Source organism: Natator depressus, chromosome 1 (assembly GCF_965152275.1).
Source record: "Natator depressus isolate rNatDep1 chromosome 1, rNatDep2.hap1, whole genome shotgun sequence".
Classification (NCBI taxonomy): Eukaryota; Metazoa; Chordata; order Testudines; family Cheloniidae; genus Natator; species Natator depressus.
The window spans coordinates 341,170,266-341,191,608 of NC_134234.1; the positions used below are offsets into that span (position 1 = coordinate 341,170,266).

The following is a 21,343-nucleotide window of genomic DNA, read 5'->3' on the forward strand; positions in this document are numbered from 1 at the left end:
CTTGGAGAACATGTAGCCCAGCTTGGCAGAATAGCAATCAAATCGGGCACTGCTGTAATTTCTTATTAAAGAAGCCCTCTTCTGACTGGGTCGCCCACTTCCCCAAATTGAAATGCTGCATGTTCCTTTCCCTGCTAGGGACTTTGGATTCTGGGAAGCCTCAAATGGAGACACATTAGTTCTTGTTTGCTCTGCAGACCCTCAAGAGACAGGGCAAAGGGAACGTTGCACGGCCTGTCTGGCCCATTCTTCTCAGCTGACTGCTACAAGGAGGTTGCTACCAAGGTGGCACCGAAGAGTGAGCGGTGGGGTATGGGGCTGCTCACGTCAGCCACTGTTTCCGATCTGGCCCTGGTTGATAGTGGCTGAAAGTGGTTACCATCTGATGGCTCATTGCTGGTCTCAGGTCAGGGGGCCATGGGTTCCTGGTGTCTGAGATGCCCTAGCTGGGCAGTAGAAGGTGTGCAGGGAAGGAAGCTTGCATGGATGTGATTCCTATTCTGTGGAGAAGCAGCAGCCTCCCCTTTCCAGGGCCATCAGCCTGGCTCCTTCCTCGCCGGGGTCTCCGAGGAAGTGCCTCATCTGCCGGTAGAGCGCGGCGGTCAATCGCAGTACATGTTGCAGATTGCTCGCGTTGGACACCCTGGTTACCCGGCTGTGACTCTGCTTCCTTGCAGATCGTTGTTTTAATCACAGATGGGAAATCTGCCGATTCTGTCGAAGATGCGGCTGTGGCGCTACAGGACAGAGGAGTTACAGTGTTTGCTGTGGGTAGGTATGGTAGAAATGAAGACGCTCAGAACGTCACCACTGCGGATTGTGTATACGTGGCAGGGTGTACACGAATGCGTGCTACATGTGTATATATATATACCCCATAGAATACTGAATAGACCAAGGGCTAGACACTACAAAATATCGCATATCCCCCAGGGGAATACACAGCAATGGGAACTGCATCTACACCAAGGGACTACACCTCTAAACACTGGGTCTGAGTCTCCGCTCCGCTTTGTAGGAAGCTGTAAATGGCAATGCCCAGTAGAAGGCAGTGACGAATCAGGCCTCTTGTTTTCCCTTCCTTTCCCCACCCCCGCGCCTTTAGGAATTAAGAATGCCGACAGGAACGAACTGAGGAAAATAGCTTCCATGCCTGCTGAGGAGCATGTGCTTTACACTGAAGATTTCCACTTGCTGGGTAACTTGTCCCCTAAACTCTCTCGAAGGCTCTGTGTCACGGCCTCCGAGCCTCCGCGCCCCACCAGGCAGGCTGTGGATGGTGAGTCTGGACCCCTGCCCACTCTTATTTTCCATTTCGTTGAATCAGCCCCTTTCTCTGGGGCAGGAGGGGGTGGGAGGCTCCGACATCCCAATAGACTTGCTCTCTGCATCCCATATATTCACATCAATAGACGTTTAGAGCTTGACAAAGTCCTGGCTGGGATGATTTAGTTGGAGTTGGTCCTGCTTTGAGCAGGGGGTTGGACTAGCTGACTTCCTGAGGTCTCTTCCAACCCTAATCTATAAATCTATGTGAGACCTGTAGGGTATGTCCACACAGCATTTAAACCCCTAGGGCTGGCCCATTTCAGCCGATTCAGGCTCATGGGGCTCAGGCTACAGGGCTGTTCAATTGTGGTGTAGACGTTTGGGCTTGGGCTGGAGGCCAGCTGTGAGACCCTTCCCCCTCATGGGGTCCCAGAGCCCAGGCTCGGGCTGGAGCCTGCATGTCTACACTGCAATTAAACAGCTGCGTAGCCCAAGCCCCGCGAGTCCGTGGCAGCTGACACGGGCCAGCCGCGGGGGGTTAACTGCAGGGTAGACAGACCCTTAGAAAGCAGCCAGCAACCAGTGCATCCGGTTTGTCGTTCAGAGGGCAGTGCCCACATTGTCCTTGATTGCGTTTATTTCACGCTGGTGACGCTGGATCACAGCACTGGCACTGGAGAGAGGAGCGACAGCAGGAGATGAGGGACAGTAGCTGCCTGTGGTTGGAAGCCCTGCCTGGGATATTAGTTTCACCCCATCCAGGGAGCAGGATTTGCCTCTATCCCAGGGCCTGGGACGAAGCCCACTGAAGTCCAGTGGGGTGAGTAACTGAGTTTTCAGTTTTGTGGCCGAACCAGAAAAGAAAAAAAAAGTTTCAGGTCGACTCAAGACAAAGATATTTTTTAAAATTTTCAGTGAAATGAAAAGCTCGAAAACATTTTGTTTTGGGTGCAACTGACCATTCTGTTCAACCCAAAATGAAAAGTTTCCTAGCGTTTTCAAGGGTTTTTTTTTTGTAAACCTTTCAAATAATTCATAATATTGGGGTAAAATTCAAAATGAAAAATCGTTGTGAATCGAAAAGTCAAAACCTATCAATCAGCTTTGAGAATTGGTTTTTTGTTTGTTTGTTTTTGTTTCTGAAACAACTCGGGGAATTCAGCACAAATGTGTGAGCTGTTTCAGGCGACCGGAGTCTGCCTTTGTGGGCGAGAAGAAAGTTTCAGAGGAAAACTTTCACCCAGCGTTACAGAGAAGTCAATGGGGAGGGATTGCACTGACTCCAATGGGCTGTGGATCAGGCTCCCAGTCCCAAGTGGTTCATCAGCCTGCATTTAAAAGCCTCTAGTGATGTGGATGGGTGTTTCCTAATGGGGGAAAAACAGGAGCGAGCCCCCCCTTGCAGCCATTGCTACTGCCCAGCGGACAGACAGACAGCTGCCAGACTGAGCAGGAGCCGGCTCAGTGCTAGCATCAGAGATGCCCAAGTGTTTTAACAGGCAGAGCTGCCGTAGTAACTGATTTGTCTCTACCATGACGACAGAGGATCAGAGAACTGATATTTCGGGATTTAGCTGGGCTGTACCTCACCCATTACTGTGTGCCCATCTCTAAAAAATCCCATAGGAACAGGACCATTTTCTATTGAACTCTACCACATTTTGGACCATCCTAAAGATTGTAATAGAGTATTCTAACCCTGTCACAGAATCCCATCCGGGAGCTTAAAAAAGAAGCTTGAGAGGAGCCCATTCTCTATTAATTTGTGTAGATTTTTAGAATAATTTCTGTGGAACTTTACTAAATGTTTCTAGAACCCTATTGGATTAATCCCATATCAATTCTCTAGGACCGCTCCATAGGGGTATGTGTGAGATCTTTAGATCCTGGCATAGGTCTAGAGCCCAGCCGCTGGTCCCCTTCAGTCTTACCAATTCGGTTGCTTTGGCTGATGTTTTCTTTTCAAGGCTATCTCTGGAAGGGGAATGGCAGCTTTGTTAATAGAGGCCCTCCCAGGAGTCCTGTCCTGCAGTGTCTCTAACAGCCCAAATCACGGAGTTTTATTTCTCCACCTGCTTTTAGTGGAGAAGATCGTTGGTCCCCGGGATTTACTTGTCAGCGAACAAAGTTACAGCTCTTTGAGGCTGACCTGGACTCCCGCCACGGGGAAGGTGCTGGAATACCACGTCCTCCTGAATTCACTTTCTGCTACTGGGCAGCTTATTTCTGAGGACCAGCGGCAGGTAGACCTCCTCCCTTCCTCCCGTGGTCTGCGTTTGCCACATGGAATGCTTGTCATCCCCTGATTTTCAGAGCCTCTGAGTGTGATGGCTGCTATCTTGGCCAGTGTACCAGGGCAGGACAGGTTGCCAACTTTCTGACTGAACAAAACCGAACACCCTTACCCCGCCTCTCCTCCGAGGCCCCACCCCGCTCACTCCATCCCCCCTCCCTCTGTCGCTCACTGTCCCCCTCACTCACTCACTTGCTCATTTTCACCAGGCTGGGGAGCATTGGGGAGGGTCCCTTTCTGACCAGGTGTTCGGTTGAAAACTGGACACCTGGCAACCCTGCCTGGGCAGCTGGAGGTTCCAAGGCTCCCCACAGCGGCTCAGGCTCCCTGGGCAGCTCTTACCATGGCCCAGCTCTGGCTTCCAGTCTTCTACCTGGGTTGGGTAGAACGTGAGAACAGCCCACTTTCTTGTAACACTCTCGCCCTTCTGCTTCTAGTCCTTGGGGCATAGGGGCAGTACAGAGCATGCTACCGGCACGTAGCCAGTAAACAATAGTAATCTCTTATCTCATTGGACCAGATGCTGCCACCCCAACTCACAATGAGCGGTATTCTACATAGCATCTGATTTCAGGGGGCCTACTCACAAAGTAAGGGACTTCTCAGGGTAAGTGTAGCAGATCCTGGCCCAGCATTCAGTGTTACCTTGAGAGTTGTTATTATTTACACTACAGTAGCCCCAACCGAGATGCGGGCCCCATTGCGCTAGGAGCTGTACAAGCACATAGCAAGAGACAGACTGCTCTGGAGAGTTTTCCTATCCAAATAAAACTCAGAAATAAATAAGCCTATTTTTCAGCCTACATTTTTTGCTTATCAATTTCATCCCCTTGCTTCAGATCCAAAGGCCTTTGATCATGGAAAGTCTCCCACTGACTTGAGGACACGGCCTTGGATCAAACCAGATTCTCCTTTGTAATGGCTTCCCCTTCATGGTGTTTACACCCTTGGCTGTAAGTGTAAAGAGGGAAAATCCCCTTCCGACGCCCAGCCAAATCAAAGGGACTGTATCCTGCTGTCAAAATGCTTGAACTCCTGGTTGGCATTCTAGCACCGTCCTTCCTTATCTGCATGGCTCATTGTGTAGCTCATCAGAGCCGGAGCCTGCTTCGCCTGACAGTGACCGGCTAAGCGCCTCTCTTCTCTTGTCTGTGACAGATTGTTTTGGATGGCAACAAAAGCACCATGCTGGTGTCCGATCTGAAGCCCGACACAAACTATTTCTTCACGGTCCTGGCGGTCTACGCGGACGCCCTCGGGGAGTCAACGGCCGTCAAAGGGAAGACGAGTGAGTGTGTCCTTTGGAAACTGTTCCCCTTGTTATTTATTTGTTAGCCTGTCCAGAAGCCAGGCTGGAAAGTATGTGTGTTGGGTGCAGCCTTGGAAGCATCCGATACTGTCTGGTTTAGTGAATCATGGTATCTAATTTATCAGCAATGGTGTCCAATTTAGTATAATTTCCAAGTGCCTGAGAATGGGGGAGCTTGCTTAGGCCATGGCTCTGCATGTTGCTTTGTGCATTGGGCCCGTGGGGCTTAGCACCAGTACAGAGGTCTGCTCGTGGGAGCAGGATCAGGGACTTAATTATTTCATGGAAATCTGTCATGCTGCAGGTCATCCTGCAATAATCCATAGCAAGAATGCAATTCACCCCAGTGCAGAGAATGGGCACAAGGCCTATGCACAGCTTTGTGTTCCCCAGAAGCTCTATTTTGAGAGTTGCAGTGGATTTAGGTCGTGTCATGGCCGGGTACTGGCTGTCTGCACGCAGGGGTGAATTTTGCCCAAGGAGAACACCATGTTGCACGATTAAGTTCCTGAAGTCAGTAAGTGACCTAAGTGAAGATCACTCGTGCCCCTGCTTGAGATGCTGATCTGTGCATTGGGCTGGTCCTCTACACAGTGGTGACTTTCACCCAGTCACCTGAGTCCCTGAATCTTGCTCTGGATCATCAGATTGCCAAGACAGCAGCTTCCTGTGGGGCTCTACTTCAGACACATTTTAAATCATTTTATCGGGATTTCCTCTGTACACTAACGAGCGATGTCGAACCTTTCTGCTGTTATGTTACTGCCTTCCGTTAAGAGCCAGTTTCCCAGTGTCAGAAATATAGGCCAAATTCAGGTCAGGTGCCACATCAGCAAGGCTCCCGTTTACTCTGGGTCTGGATTTGGCTGACTGTGTGAGTCTTGAACCAGGTGTTGCTGCACGGCAGGTGTGTTAAGGCATTGCACCGGTTCAGCTCCTCTGTTTTGCGTGAAGCGTCTAGTCTGCTTTTCCCGAGGGACCTACTTTTTTGAGTGGTGTCTGTCTTCTTGAGGGAGGATCTCAGACAGGATTAAATAAATAATGAGTCTTAGATTCGTAGACTCATAGACTTTAAGGCCAGAGGGGACCATCACGATCATCTAGTCTGACCTCCTGCAGGTTGCAGGGCACAGAACCTCACCTACCCGCTCCTGTAATAGACCCCTAACCTCTGGCTGAATTACTGAAGCCCTCAGATCATGGTTTAAAGCCTTCAAGTTACAGAAAATCCACCATTTACACTAGTTTAAACCTGCAAGTTACCCAAGCTGCAGAGGAAGGCGGAAAACGCTCTGGGCTTCTGCCACTCTGACCCAGGGGAAAATTCCTTCCCGATTCCAAATCTGGTGATCAGTCAGACCCTGAGCATGTGGGCAAGACCCACCAGGCAGATACCTGGGAACAAATTCTCTGTAGCAACTCAGAGCCCTCCCCATCTGCTAGTGTCTTGATAATGTTTTTTCTTACATACACTTACCAAGAATAAGATGGAATGTTTTGGTGGGAAAAGTAAAGTCACCTGATATATCTTCTGATCCCCACTAGTGTAACCCTTCTGCCTGTCAGAGTTGGCAGCAACAAGGGCCGGCTTCAGTATCTAGGGGTTCCATTCCAATAACACAATGCAAAACCAGCTCAAGCCCCCACCCAGTGACCTGGGACAAATATATACCACCCCCGCTGGGCACCTCCAAGAGGCAATACTTCCTCTCTCGCAAGCACATAGTCTGAGTGTAACAAAAAGCCTTTTAATAACAGAGAGAAACAATGTGGCATTATGTTGGGGAAACACCACCAACAGGATTCATAACACAACCCATGAGCAAAAAAATCCACCCCAAGCAAATTGGGGCATGTCCTTTCCCTTTGGTTCTTGAGTCCAGCAACCCAAAATCACCCAAAGTCCCAAAAGTCCAATGACCCAAAAGTCTCTGTCCATGTTCAGGGCAGCCCCAGAGTTCAAAAGTTTACCTGCAGAGTTTTGCCTCCCAACCTGGGTAGAGATTGGGGGGGGGTTAAGGGGCACCTTACATGGTCCAAAGCTGATGGCCCCACCTCTCCATGGGGCTCCGCTCTGCCAGCCACCCCATGGGCTCCACCAGCCGCTCTGTTCACCGTCCCGCAAACTGCTCCACTCCACCAGCCGCTTTGCTCGCCGTTGCACACCATATAACAGCTCCACCATACATCTTCAGGCTCCCCCACCACTTAACACAACACTCAGTGATCTCAGCTCTTAGTCAGTTTAGCTCTTTTGTGGTTTCAGCTTGTAGTAGGGGAGCCTCAAGGCTGGTGCACCATTAGCCCAAAGTGAGCTCAGCAGCCTGTAACTAGACTCCTAATGGAATCAAAATTAGCTCTGATATTCCACAGTGGAGAGAGGAGGAAGTGCAATTAGCATGAGAGGCCCTCACCAGGTGCCCTATGCCACCAAGTATTAATACCTGTCCCCAACCTTTCTCCATTCACAGTGTTTTGGAACCCATGACCCTTGCCTAGCGAGTGCTACTTAGTTGATGGCGAGTCCCTCCATCATAACAAAAGGCCAAGTGCAGTTGCACTGTCCTTGATTCCCATAATCAGGGTAATAACAATTTATTCTTCCTGACCCAATAACAGAGACACTGGGGATCCCACAGCAGCCAAAGTGACCATTTGGGCAGCTGTGGCCTTATTCTAGGCGGGGTGGGTGTGCCTATGCAAATGAGATCGGCCCCTGAAGTTCTCTTCCACAACTTGCCACACCTCACCACCAGATGTCAGGGTGGAGCTCATCCTGACTCTGCTTACACTAGTGAGCTGGAGGCAGGAGCTGTAGCTCTGGCTGCTGTGGCTGGTTGGATCAGTACAGAGCCACGTGAGTAGGAGTGAACAAGATTCAGTGCATGCGCCATTGCAGCTTTGCCCCGCCTCCAAGCAAACGCTACCCTCAGGAGAGTCAGTGGCAATGCCGGGGGAGTAGAGATCCTCTAGAGTTCCCAGCACTGTACTAAGCAGTGGTGCATTGTGGGTGATCCTGAAACATTCTCATGCTGCAACATTCACTTTGTACAGCTGCCAGGGACCCTGCAAGGTATGAGAGGGCAGGAAGCAAGGAACTAGGGATGTTAGTGAGGGGATGGAAGGGAGCATGGGGGATCTGATTCTGTGAGAGGAGTGTCTGTTCCCCGCTGTGTCCCTTCACCCTTGGAGAACACGGGAGTTTCTCTTCTTTGTAGGGGGTCTTTGCTGTGGGGCAGCCTTGACCCTTAACCTCTGGGTCCCTTTTGTGTCTTAAAGCGCCCATACCTCCAGTGACCAATTTCCGGGTCATCGAAGAAGGACTCTTTAGCCTCAAGGTAGCCTGGACTCCTCCCCTAGGGAAGCTTGAAGGCTACAAGATCTACATGCCCAGATGTAAGTTGTGATCTGCTAGGTTTTCACACCAGTGTCAGGTATTTTCATGTAAGTCCTGATGCTTGGGAAAAGCAACTTCCCCACTTCCAGAGCTCTGTCCTCTGAGGCCTAGCCCGGGCTTCGCAATGCAGTGGGGATCCCATTGCATCGCTGATGTATCTGTGTCACCCTGGGGCAAAGCGGCGTTGGCCTCCCCCAGTGAGTTTGGAGCCTCTTGTAGAAAGCGGGGTAGTCCCATCAGGACAGGGGCTTTCCATTGCAAACCCAGATGGTACAATTCTGGGGCTAATTCTCTGATGCTGACAGTAGACTGGCAAATATGCCACGCTCCTCTGTCCACAGGTGTCACTCACCAGGGTGTCCTATTTGCTTCTGGCCCCTACAGCAAACAGACCCGGGATGACCTATGAGCAGATTCTGGGCGGAAAAGTCACCTCTCACGTGCTTGGCAACTTGCAGGAGGATAAAGAATATACTGTCAGTATCTATGCTGTGTACCGCCAGGGCTCGAGCCAACCGGTGTCCGCTACAGGGAGAACATGTAAGAGGTTTGATCGCTGAGGTGGCATTCTTAATTGCACTGGAAATCGGGCTCATGCCTGCTCTCCTTTGCACTCTTGCTCCTGCTCTGATGCTTGGCCCTGTGCACATGGATGCTTTTCTTTGCATGCTTGCTGTCATGCCTGTCCCTGTGCACATGTCTGGTCTTCTTTGCACACTTGCTTCCGCTCTCACGCTTGCCGCTGTGCACACGGATGCTTTTCTTTGCATGCTTATGCTGCTGCCATGCCTGTCCCTGTTCACATACATGGTCTTCTTTTCACGCTCACTTCTGCTCTCACGCCTGCCCCTCTGCTTATGCATGCTCACACATGCTCATACACACTCTACCCCTATTCTTGTGCTCTCACGCACACTCAGACCTGCTTCCATCTGTCCCCATGCCCCTGATACACACTCTACCCCTATTCTTGTGCTCTCACGCACACTCAGATCTGCTTCCATCTGTCCCCGTGCCCCTGCACACTTTCCCCTGCATGCTCACCCCTGCTCCCATCCCCCATTCTTGCTCACCTTCCCCGACACGTCACACTGGGAGATTGCTCTCAACCGTTCAGCCTCCGCTCCAAACCCATTCCATTTAATAAAGGCTCAGTCAGACTCTCCTCTCACTGTCTGAAATCAAGGGAAGCGTCAGGTGTTCGACTTTTTTGACGTCCAGCACTTGTTTAGCTGCCTTAATATGGACTTAGGAGCCTAACTTTAGGAACCGTTTTTTAAAAACTCTTGGCCTTAGGGGTTACTTGAACCGTCAACTCCGCTCCTCAGCAGTGACCTGTTCTTGATGTTTCAGAGAAAGCCCCACCCCCTTCACTGCCTATAACTCCAAGCCCATCCTCAGAGCTAGGTGGGAAATGGTTTTCCCATCCTGGAAAATGTTTTGAGATTTCTAAAATGTTTCCTGTCCCAAATCACTAGAGGAGGGGCTCAGACATGGGTCTAGAAGAGGGAAGCTGGCCGTGCTGTGGATAAAGAGAACGCCTCTTGTTCACTATAGCTAGTTGCTGTCTGGGCTCCATGGCCCCGCCCTTCATCTGAGGGGGCAGGTCTATTGTTCATTTAGGCTCCACCCACCCACCCAGAATTGAAATTTCACGAGCACTCAATTAAATTGTTCCGGATCTTTCATTTCATGGAGGTTGTTGTGATTTTATGCAGAGATTGACCCCAGTTGAGAGTCTGGCCTAGTACTTAAAACAAGTAGCCTTTCCCTCTGCCCCCTCCCTTCATTTATCCACTCACCCTGTGTGCCTTGCTCTCTCTTTAAGCCCCGGGCCTGCTCCCTGCCTGCAAATCTGTTGGCATCCCAGCACCCTGTGTAAATCAAACCAGATTGGTGCATCAGCGGTGCGGGCCAGAAAAAGCGACCGTGACAGCTCGCGCAGCTGGCGTCGCTGCACCTTGGGCTCCGAGTGACTCTTCCTGATGAGCAGACAACAGCCTTTACTAGATGCATTAAAACTGACAGGCTATGAAGGAACTCTTCGAAATCTCTCTCCCCTCTGGCTAATGTAGGCGGGAGGCAACCCACGGTTCCTACGGGGGTGCATGGGTTGTAATGTAGCTTCTCTGAAATGTCTGTTCCCTTTAACCCTTCCAGTGAAGCTCCTGCCAGTGAAAAGCATCTTGCTCCAGAATGAGACAACTGACACCATCAAGGCCAGGTGGACCTCAGTTAGGGGAGCATCAGGATACAGGCTCACCTGGGTGTCGGCAGGTACAGTCTCCAGGAACCAGAGGAGTGTGTCATTTTCATGATGCTCTGTTAGCAGCCTGCATCATTATTGAATCTGCTTTTGCTTTTGTCATCAACCTTGTTTAGCAGCACCAAGGTGCATGTTCTCACCCAAGCTTCCCACAATGAGATTAGAGACAGACCTGGTCGAAATCCTGACCCTAAACACCTGGGATTTGAATCCAGATCTGAGATTTGCACAGGGGTCTTTTCTCTGACCCTGGATTCAAACACCCTTTATGCTGTTGTTAGGGGGAGAAGTGTTAGAAATCTAGATGTTCTTTTATTTTTGCCCTGCAGGAAGGATGGTTTGGTGGTTAAAACAAAAAACAGGGAATCAGGACACTTGCATTCTCTTCCTGCCTTGTGACCGGCTTCCCGGGTTGACCTAGGGCAAGTAACTTCTCCTCCGGGTGCCTCAACTTCCCAAGTTGTAAAATAGGGATAACACTGACCGTACAGGGGTGATTTAGTTGGGGTTGGTCCTGCTTTGAGCAGGGGGTTGGACTAGATGACCTCCTGAGGTCCCTTCCAACCCTGATATTCTATGATTCATTCAATGGTATCTCTGAAGCAGTTTGAGATCCTCAGGTAGGAAGATGCTTTAGGGCAGTGGTTCTTAATCAGGGGTCCGGGGGCCCCTGGGAGGCCATGAGAAGGTTTCAGGGGAGCTGTGAAGCAGGGCCAGTGTTAGACTCACTGGGGCCCAGGGCAGAAAACCGAAGTCCCACTGTATGGGGCTGAAGCCTGGGGCCCTGAGCCCCACCACCCGGGGCTGAAGCCGAAGCTTGAGCAAGTTAGCTTTGCGGGGGGCCCTGTCACATGGGGCCCCAGGCAATTGCCCTGCTTGCTACCCCCTAACGCCGGCCCTGGCTTTTATATGCAGAAAGCCAGTTGTGTGGCACAGCTGGGGTGTGGAGTTTTTATAGCATGTTGGGGGACTCAGAAAGAAAAAGCTTGAGAACCCCTGATCTAGGGGAGGGTGAAGTACCACCATTCCTGCTACTGTGTAATAAACTAGTAATGAATGGATTTCCAAAGTGCGAATAAACACTCCAAATTGCAGAGATTTAGCCAGTCCTCTCCTTTGGCTTTGGATCGTTTGGCTGGAAATCGGGAAAGCAGGCACTTGTGGGTCAGGGACAGTCTTTTTTGTTCTGCGTTTGTACAGTGCCAAGCACTATGGGGCCCAGACCCATGACGGGGAATACAAATCATAATAATTTCTTTTCCTTCTGGATTTGTTCCTTAAGAACAGGTTCTTGCGTGGTATTTCAGCCCTCGCAGAAATGCAGCAAAAGGTGTGTGTCTGTGTCTCTGTGTGTATTCCTCGGTTTTTTTAAATCTCAGGACTCCTGGGTCTTATTCCCGCTGATGCACTATGCGACTGTGGGCAAGTTACTTTACCTCTCAGTGTCTCCTGGTCCCCATTCTACAACTGGAGAGAAGGCTAGATGACCTGGTCAGTGTGTATGTGTCACTACTGCCCTCTGCTGGATGGAATCAGAAATGTTCTACTCTGTGTCATAGGCCCTGCATCACATTCCTAGCTAGAGGGCTATTTGTGTGTGTGTGCGTCCATCGTATCCATTGTCCGTAATCAAATCCAACACCCGCAAATTTCCCTGACACGCAACTTTGTAGCGGACCCGCAAAAGGGAACGGGAGCATTGGGTGTTGTCGCTGTAACTCATACATATTCGCCCCTTTTGTGATTAATACAACAGGGGTCATTTTCCCACCCCGCTTCTAGAACGCTGGTTTGAGGGATAATTCTACACTGCAATGAACATCCCAGGAATGTGTTTCCCTGGATGGAGCTGATTGTTCTTTCCCATCTTCCAAGACAGAGAATAGATTAAAATAGCCGCTCATGCGGAGGGTGTGTTGGCAGAACAAGGATACCACTGACACTGACAGGAAAATGAGGACATGGCACCCCCTAGTGGCTGAACTAGGAATAGCCACCGTTGGCTTTACGCACGCAAGAAGAATGAAAGATGCAGTAACTTTTAAGAGTAGCAGCCGTGTTAGTCTGTATTCGCAGAAAGAAAATTTGTACTTGTGGCACCTTAGAGACTAACCAATTTATTTGAGCATAAGCTTTCGTGAGCTACAGCTCACTTCATTGGATGCATTCAGTGGAAAATACAGTGGGGAGATTTATATACATAGAGAACATGAAACAATGGGTGTTACCATACACACTGTAACGAGAGTGATCACTTCAGGTGAGATATTACCAGCAGGAGAGCGGGGGGGATGACCCTTTTGTAGTGATAATCAAGGTGGGCCATTTCCAGCAGTTGACAAGAATGTCTGAGGAACCATAGTGGGGGAGGGGAGAATAAACATGGGGAAATAATTTTACTTTGTGTAATCACCCATCCACTCCCAGTCTTTATTCAAGCCTAATTTAATGGTGTCCAGTTTGCAAATTAATTCCAATTCAGCAGTCTCTCGTTGGAGTCTGTTTTTGAAGTTTTTTTGTTGAAGAATTGCCACTTTTAGCTCTGTAATCGAGTGACCAGAGAGATTGAAGTGTTCTCCGACTGGTTTTTGAATGTTATAATTCTTGACGTCTGATTTGTGTCCATTTATTCTTTTACGTAGAGACTATCCAGTCTGACCAACGTACATGGCAGAGGGGCATTGCTGGCACATGATGGCATATATCACATTGGTAGATGTGCAGGTGAACGAGCCTCTGATAGTGTGGCTGATGTGATTAGGCCCTGTGATGGTGTCCTCTGAATAGATATATGGACACAGTTGGCAACGGGCTTTGTTGCAAGGATAGGTTCCTGGGTTAGTGGTTCTGTTGTGTGGTGTGTGGTTGCTGGTGAGTATTTGCTTCAGGTTGGGGGGCTGTGTGTAAGCAAGGACTGGCGTGTCTCCCAAGATCTGTGAGAGTGATGGGTCGTCCTTCAGGATAGGTTGTAGATCCTTGATGATGCGTTGGAGAGGTTTTAGTTGGGGGCTGAAGGTGATGGCTAGTGGCGTTCTGTTATTTTCTTTGTTGGGCCTATCCTGTAGTAGGTGACTTCTGGGTACTCTTCTGGCTCTGTCAATCTCCTTCAGTAGAGTCCTGGAAATGTGAGATTTGCCTATCTCCTTCCAGCCAGGACAGGATTGTCCCCTGCAGATCAAATAGCTTTTTAGTCTGAGCATGCTTTGTGTTTTGTGATATTCCCTGGAGGAGAGGAGATGACCCTTTCCCATCCTTCCCAGAGCTCCACAGATATTCCCTGCCCTGCCCTGTACCCCCAACCTCAACTTCCTGCTTTGGGGTAGCCATCCGCCCAGCCAGAGGACTCCCTTGGGAGCCCATGAACAGCACTGCCACCAGCTGGGCCCCTTTTGAAGCAGACGGGTTTCCCCCCTTCTTCCAACAGGAGTGAAGCATGTTACCTGCCCAATCACACGCAGCTGTTTGTATTTTGTGAGTTTGGTTTATTCTCCTGTGCCATCGGGGCACCCTAATGACTGACTGGCCCCCAGGAAGTTTGCGGGTATCAAAGCTGCCATATTTCAGAGTAGCAGCAGTGTTAGTTTGTAACCGCAAAAAGAACAGGAGGACTTGTGGCACTTTAGAGACTAACAAATTTATTAGAGCATAAGCTTTCGTGGGCTACAGCCCACTTCATCGGATGCATAGAACAGAACATATAGTAAGAAGATATATATATATATATACATACAGAGAAGGTGAAAGTTGACATATAAACTGTAAGAGGCTAATTAATTAAGATGAGCTATTATCACCAGGAGAAAAAATCTTTTGTAGTGATAATCAAGATGGCCCATTTAGACAAGAAGGTGTGAGGATACTTAACATGGGGAAATAGATGCAATATGTGTAATGACCCAGCCACTCCCAGTCATTGTTGTTGTTTTTATTTACAGTAGAGCCTGTAGGCCCCAAGCGAGATCAGGGCCCCATTGTGACAGGCCTGGGACATACAGCCCCTGCCCTGAAGAGCTGACAATCTACATGCATGAGGCAGAAGAGAAATATGATCATCTCCATGTTATGGTTGGGAAACTGAGGCACAGAGCAACTGGCCTGCCCAGCCAGTGTAGAGCTGGGGGGAGAAATCTGCACCCCAGCTCCCTCATAAGGGGCAGGACCCAGGGAGGCTGTAGCAGGGGCTGAAATTGAACCTAGAACCTAAGTCCCCATCTGGCGCCTTCACCACAAGCCCAACCTTCCTCTTCTCTCTTCCCACCGGAGCTGACCACACGTTAGGGTGGCCACCGATGGGTCTGACTGTTGGTCAGTGTGTGGCATTTAATTGGTGGTGTCCTGCATGCTGTGTTCTGGGGGGTGTGGGAAAAGAAGGGGGGAACCAGTCACAGGTGAGTGTCCCTTGAGAGCTAGACTCGGGTGTATCCAGCTGTTGTCTCCTCTCCGGGGCAGGGGGCAGCGTTGAGACCGTGAACCTGGACGACACTTGTACTGACTACATGATCCCGGGGCTGCAGCCTGGGCTGGAATACACCGTCACTGTCAACCCCGTCTTTGGGGACGTGGAGGGGCCCGTGGTGAGCAGCAAGGCAACCACCCGTAAGTGCCCTGGGGTGGGCAAGTGGGAGGGGAAAGGCCTGGGAGGGCAAGTGGGTGAGATCATTCAGTTCAGATCAGCAAGAGCTCAGGCATGGAAGGAAAAGGGACTGGGGATGGGGGGTGGCAAAGGAGGGTGGCAAAGGGGCTGAACGGGCAGCTGGGGATGTGGGGGTGGGAGAGGTTGAGTAGCGCTGCTGCCCAGGAAGAGAGTTGAAGTACACGTATGGGGAAGGAAGCCTACAGGGTCACAGGACTCCCTTTGGGGACGCCTGGCCTAGGTTCCAGAGCAGGGGATGGGAAGCCAGGAAATGTGGGGGTCTAGCTCTGCCGCTGACTTGCTGGTGAACTGGGGGCAAGTCATTTTGTCTCTCCGTGCCTCAGTTTCCCTATCAGGAATACTGGGGGTGATGTTAGTTATCCTCCTTTATGGAGTACTGTGGTAGTGCTAAGATGCCACGGTGATGGGCCGCAGTGTAGATCATTAAAATAGATGATCAGCCAGGCTGATCCCTGCATTGCTTGTACCCAGGTTGGCTCCCAGGTCTCCCGGTCACGCACAGCCACCTCCTAGCCAGTGTCACCCGTGGCTGACAACCTCCCTCTGGTCTCTTATGCATAGAGCAGACTGGTGCATTGTGGTCTTTCTTAGGTCCCTTAGGACCTGATCCAAGTCCCCCTGAATTCAGTGAGAGTCTTTCCACTCCTGTTGCATCCGTCAGACCCATAACCCGCCCCGCTTACCCACGCTGCTCGGCTCTCTTTCTTAAAGTGGCGGCGAGCGCTGTGCAGACCCTGAAAGTGACCGACGTAACAATCAACTCTGCCCTGCTCGCCTGGAATTCAGTGGCTGGGGCCACTGGGTACAGAGTGGCTTGGGGCCCTACTCCAGGTAAGCCGGCGTTTCTTGAGCCCGTAGCGCGGGCAGGCCCCCTCCGCCCAGCATTCAATGCAGCGCCAAAGCTGGAACAGTGAGCACGTAAAATCAGGGAATGGCAGATGTCGAGGCAGCTCAGGCAGGGGTCACTTGTCCACGCTGCACAACCCTAGAGTTGCTAACTTTCGAATGGCACAAAACCGAACACCCTAGCCCCGCCCCTTCCCCAAGGCCCCGCCCCCCGCTCACTACATTCCCCCTCCCTCGGTGGCTCGCTCTCCCCCAACCTCATTCACTTTCACTCGGCTGGGGCAGGGAATTGGGGTGTGTGAGAGGGTGAGGGCTCCAGCTGGGGGTGTGGGCTCTGGTGTGGGGCTGGGGATGAGCGGTTTGGGGTGCAGGAGGGGGCTCTGGGTTGGGAGGGGTCTCAGGGCTGGAGGTTGGGGCATGGGCTTACCTTGGGCGGCTCTGGGTCAGCAGCGGTAAGGCAGGCTGCCAGCCTGTCCTGACGCCATGTTGCATGCACCCCGGAAGTGGCCAGCAGGTCCTATATTAGTAGATGGGGGGCAGCAGGCTCCGCGCTCTGCTCTCGCCCACTGCAGGCACCGCCTCCCAGCTCCCGGTTCCTGGCCAATGGGAGTGCGGAGCCGGTGCTTGGGGCGGGGGCAGCGCGCAGAACCCTGTGGCCCCCCTGCGCTAGAAGCTGGACCTGCTGGCCGCTTCTGGGGTGCAGCGTGGTGCCAGGACAGGTAGGGACTAGCCTGCCTTAAACGTGCAGCACCATTGACCGGACCTTTAACGGTCTGGTCGATGGTGCTGACCGGGGCCACCAGGGTCCCTTTTCGAGCAGGTGTTCCGGTCGAAAACCAGATACCTGGTCACCCTACAACAATCCACGTGCAACGGGGCAGGGAGCTTGTTTCACTGCGGGCCCTTTGGGTCCAATTCTCAGTTCCATTAAGGGCCCATTTGGGTGCTCTGGCAGCAGAAAAGCTCTCTGAATTTCCCTGCACTAAGGGCCTGTCCAGCCAGTGGTGAGCTGGCGGAAGAATTCTGCACACAATGCCCCTCACTCTCCGCCCCCAGCATAAAGAGCATGGCCAGAGTGCACTGTGCTAGGGCTCCCTAGCTCCCAGGACTCATAAGGGCCATGGGAAGCAGAGTACAGACTAGAGCAGCCCAGAGGCTGCACTGACTTGCACTGAGGGGGTCAGACCATGCCCTTGAGTTTAAGGGGCCACCTGAACCCTGATGACCCTCTCCCTGCATCAGGCCTGGGAAAGAGTTAGCAGACAATCAGGCCCCGTGAGCAGGGGCTTATGGGAAAGGCTTCCTGACCTTGTGGCTTTTCTCCCTTGAGAGGCTGTAAATTCTGCAGACCATCTGCAGCTCCAACCCCGGCCTTCCTTACAGGGTTACTGTCCACTGGACTCTTTCTGGAGGGTGGAAACTGACTAATTTTGGCAGGTTTCTGCTTCAAACAGCACCTTCTTTGTTGGCTCATTAAATCCCCCTGTACAAAAGTGTTTCGATTCTCTTGCTGATGTTTTGTAAAGGTACCTTCAGTGAGAGCGAAACAAATGAAGCGTTTGATTCTGCAAAGGCAGCGTGGTCTAACCCATTCAGTCCGGGCTTTCCTGTTGCTCCCTGGAGGCTGGATTGGTACAAATCCAGGTCTTTGACTGGGTCTTTGAACTTCTCTGGCCTGCATTATACAGGAGGACAGATTAGATGGTCAGAGTGGCCCGTTCTAGCCTTAATATCGATTAACTTTACTCGCTGGCCCCCAGGCTTCCTCCCGCCCGCTCCACTTGCCAACATGGTTTACTCTTCAGCTTCTTTTTCTTCCCCCCAAAAGAATTCTTCCACAAAGACCGACCGCGGCAGCTGGCTCTGAACAGCTCCACCACGGCCTACCAGCTCCGAAACCTGGCCCCCGACAGCGAGTATGTGATTTCCCTCTACGTGCTCTTTGGCTCGGCGGAGGGGCCTGGGATCACCGCCTCAGCCAGGACGTGTGAGTGCACGCATGGCGCGGAAGCGGTGCCTCTCCTTGCCCGGGGAGCTCAAGTACCCTGTACATACCGACAATACAGAGCGCACCAAAGGGCACTGGAGACGCACGCTTAACCTCTTGTGATCTGAGCTTTTCATTCCAAAGCGTTATACGAACTAGCTGAATCCCCACCTCTGGAATGCAGCCACCTCTGGGGTAGAACATGACAACTTTAACCTCACAGAGCAGCATTACACCACAGTCTGGGACACAAATGGAGGAAAAATACTATAGCTAACTGAAATGAAGGGGCAATTTACAGTACATGCCAGTGTTGGAATTTGACTCTGGGGTAAATCCCATTCTCCTGTGAAAAGAGTGACGGGATTGTTAGAGATCAAGAATGCCAGGACTTTTGTTTTATATTTCTTCCAAAAGGCAACACCACCTCCAGCAGTACAGATCCTCTTAATGCCCTGGCGGGGCATTGGGCTCAGTACCTTGCAGCCACTGAGCCACCAGTAATGCTCCCTGCAGTAACCCAGGCTTCCTTTGGCTGTCTCCCAGCCAGCTGCTGACCCAACTTAATCTGATGAAGTTTTTGTGATCAGAAGGGATGACAGAATAAGATGATCTGCACGCGTGGCTTGGCAGACTCCTGACATCAGTCAAAGGCTACGAGCCACCCCCTCAGCTGGTGTGTCTCGGCGGGGTTCCAGTGAAGGCAATGGAGCTACGCTGATTTACACCAGCTGAGGATCTGCCCCATGATTTCACAAGAAGAATAGCAGCGGGACTGCATCCCTGGCTGACCTACAGCAGCGCAAAGATAAGATTGCCACCATGTCCTTTGAAAGTCACTGTTCCCTAAAAGTCACTCCCCGCGGTGCTGTTAGCAGTGAGAACCCTGAGAGGCGCTGGCGTTTATTGAGCACATTACTAATCAAGACATCAGCTAACGTCACTTTCCCCTGGCAGCGCCGCTTGGCTACGTGTCCAATTTCAAGGTAACTTCCTACACGAGCACATCCATCTCCCTTGCATGGAGGGCCACCGCAGCAGCCACCGGATACCGAATCTCCTGGAGCCCAGGGGGAGCGGGCAGAGGTGAGTGCAGATCGGTTGCCATGGTTTGCTTAGGTTATACACAGAAGGGTGTAGAGGACGTTCAAGCTGGCGATGCAGGGTGTCTGCCCGCGTGCAATATTGCCTGGCCACAGGAGATTGCTTTATTCTAGTTCTCTGGGCCTGCACGGCCGATATCTGCAGAGCTAATGCTCCGAATTGCTGGTGATGGGTGTGAAAAAGCAGGCTGTGTGTGTTACTGCCAGAAGGGTTTGAACCTTCAGCCCTCAGTGCTAAAAGCATAAGCATCCACCAGCTGATCTGAAGGAAAGAGACCCCTAGAATTTAGCGATAGCTCTGGGGTTCTCAAACTGGGGGTCAGGACTCCTCAGGGGCTCACGAGGTTATTACATGGGAGGTCGCAAGCTGTCAGCCTCCACCCCAAACCCTGCTTTGCCTCCAGCATTTATAATGGTGTTAAATATATTAAAAAGTGTTTTTAATTTATAAGGGGGGGGGTCTCACTCAGAGGCTTGCTATGTGAAAGGGGTCGCCTGTACAAAAGTTTGAGAACCACTGCTATACCTGACTCATGAATCTCGTGCATGGACCAGCCACTAGAGGGGAACAAAGATCCACATGCGCCAAATGTAGTCTACATGAGCTTCCCTTTGTGGCCACCAGAGTAGCTGTGATTTGTGAGTATGTCAGGGATTGCGGTCTTGTCTTAATTGGTTTGAGAAATCTTTGGGCCATCGTCTCTTACTCTATTCGTAGAGGAATCAAGTGTTGTCCTCAAGGAATCCCGTTCAGTCCAGGGGGTATTCCCCAGTGGAGATTTTGACTGGTTTCCAGACCATTTATGTCACTGATGACTTCTGTGCCTGGTGCCAGTCCGAGGCCAAGGGGGATGCGGCTACAGGGTATGAGGGCTAGCTGCCAGGAAACCTTTCCTCATTCAGCCTCCATCTGCCTTTGTTCAGTTGAATCCCTTCCCTCCTACTTCTCATCCCTTATGCCTCTCTAAATGACTTGCTTCCCCCCACAACTTTGTGTTTACACCCTTCCCCAGAGAGCCTCGGAAATAATACTACTGGGAGGAAAAGCAGTACCCTTTGGAGAAGATCCACTGTTCTTGGTGAATTATATGCACTGTGGTGTCCTTGTCCTTTCAGGAAGAGGAGTTGCCAAGAGCCAGTACCTGGGCAGCAGGGGGCTTGCTTATCACATTGACCATTTGCTGCCTAATACCCACTATACACTTGGCGTTCGTGCTATGTTCAACAAGTCTGAGGGACCAGAAGTGACTCTCACGCACCGTACCGGTAAGTTCTGCTGTAATGACCCCATCTTGCATGGGACATCAGGGTTTGAACCTACCACCTTCAGCAGAGACCTTTGCCACTTGAACTAAAGGAGCAGCCCTGTTAACTTGCAGCAGTAGTAGACTGTTATCCTTGAGCGGGATGCAACACACATTCTACCTGCATAAATGAATTTAGCCCTTTGGGAACACTCAGTAACATTATACTTGGGGACCCAAATCTTTCGGTCTCTCTCTCTTGTCCAGCTCAGTTCAGCAGTAGGCCCTGTTGTTCCTTATGGGATCTGGAAAAACCCTGCAAATTGCCCCTCCTTCCTTTATGGCAGACTTCACGTGTTTCCAAGGCTCCTTTGTGTGTGAGTGAGAATGCCCCTAGAGCGTGCAGGGCTGAGGACCTGCTGTGTTTGGAACAACTGGATTTTGAAACCCATGGGTAATATTTTTAGGCTGGTGTATAGCAAAACCTCATTATAATGTTCTCTGTCTTTCTTCTTTTTGAACCTAATGGGGGAACTCCCTGTAGAAAAGTTGGTCTGTTGATAAGGTACCGGACTGGGACTCTGAAGATCTGTGTTACACTCTTGGTTTTATCTGTGTGACATTGGGCAAGTCACTTAATGTCTCGGTGCCTCATCTGGCAAAAACAGAAACAATAATAATTCATAGAGATTAAGGCCAGAAGGGACCAATCAGTTATGTACTCTGACCTCCTGTCTAACAGCGGCTAGAGAATTTCCCTCAGTTACCCCTGCATTGAGCCCAGTAACTTGTATTTGACCAACCTCATCATTCAAGTGTCTTCCAGTCAAGACTGGATGCCTATCAAGAGATGGAGAATCTACCATTCCCCTGGGTGGCTTGTTCCAATGGTTACCGTCCTTTCCTGAGGCACTCAGATAGCGGGATCGGGAGTGCCACAGGAAAGCCTACAAACAAAGAAATGGTACTATGAGC

At 51.0% G+C, this 21,343-nt stretch overlaps 1 protein-coding gene across 1 annotated transcript in view; it reads left to right on the plus strand.

The window, feature by feature from the left end:
• Positions 1-21,343, plus strand: part of LOC141980933 (uncharacterized) — a 232,495-nt gene that overhangs the window by 32,104 nt on the left and 179,048 nt on the right. Inside the window, exons 6-17 of the mRNA XM_074942711.1 lie at positions 678-771; positions 1,106-1,279; positions 3,352-3,512; positions 4,721-4,850; positions 8,151-8,267; positions 8,653-8,808; positions 10,429-10,545; positions 14,984-15,130; positions 15,900-16,019; positions 17,863-18,021; positions 18,979-19,107; positions 20,241-20,390. Coding sequence (XP_074798812.1) covers positions 678-771; positions 1,106-1,279; positions 3,352-3,512; positions 4,721-4,850; positions 8,151-8,267; positions 8,653-8,808; positions 10,429-10,545; positions 14,984-15,130; positions 15,900-16,019; positions 17,863-18,021; positions 18,979-19,107; positions 20,241-20,390 — 1,654 coding nt within the window. The remainder of the gene's footprint in view (positions 1-677; positions 772-1,105; positions 1,280-3,351; positions 3,513-4,720; positions 4,851-8,150; positions 8,268-8,652; positions 8,809-10,428; positions 10,546-14,983; positions 15,131-15,899; positions 16,020-17,862; positions 18,022-18,978; positions 19,108-20,240; positions 20,391-21,343) is intronic.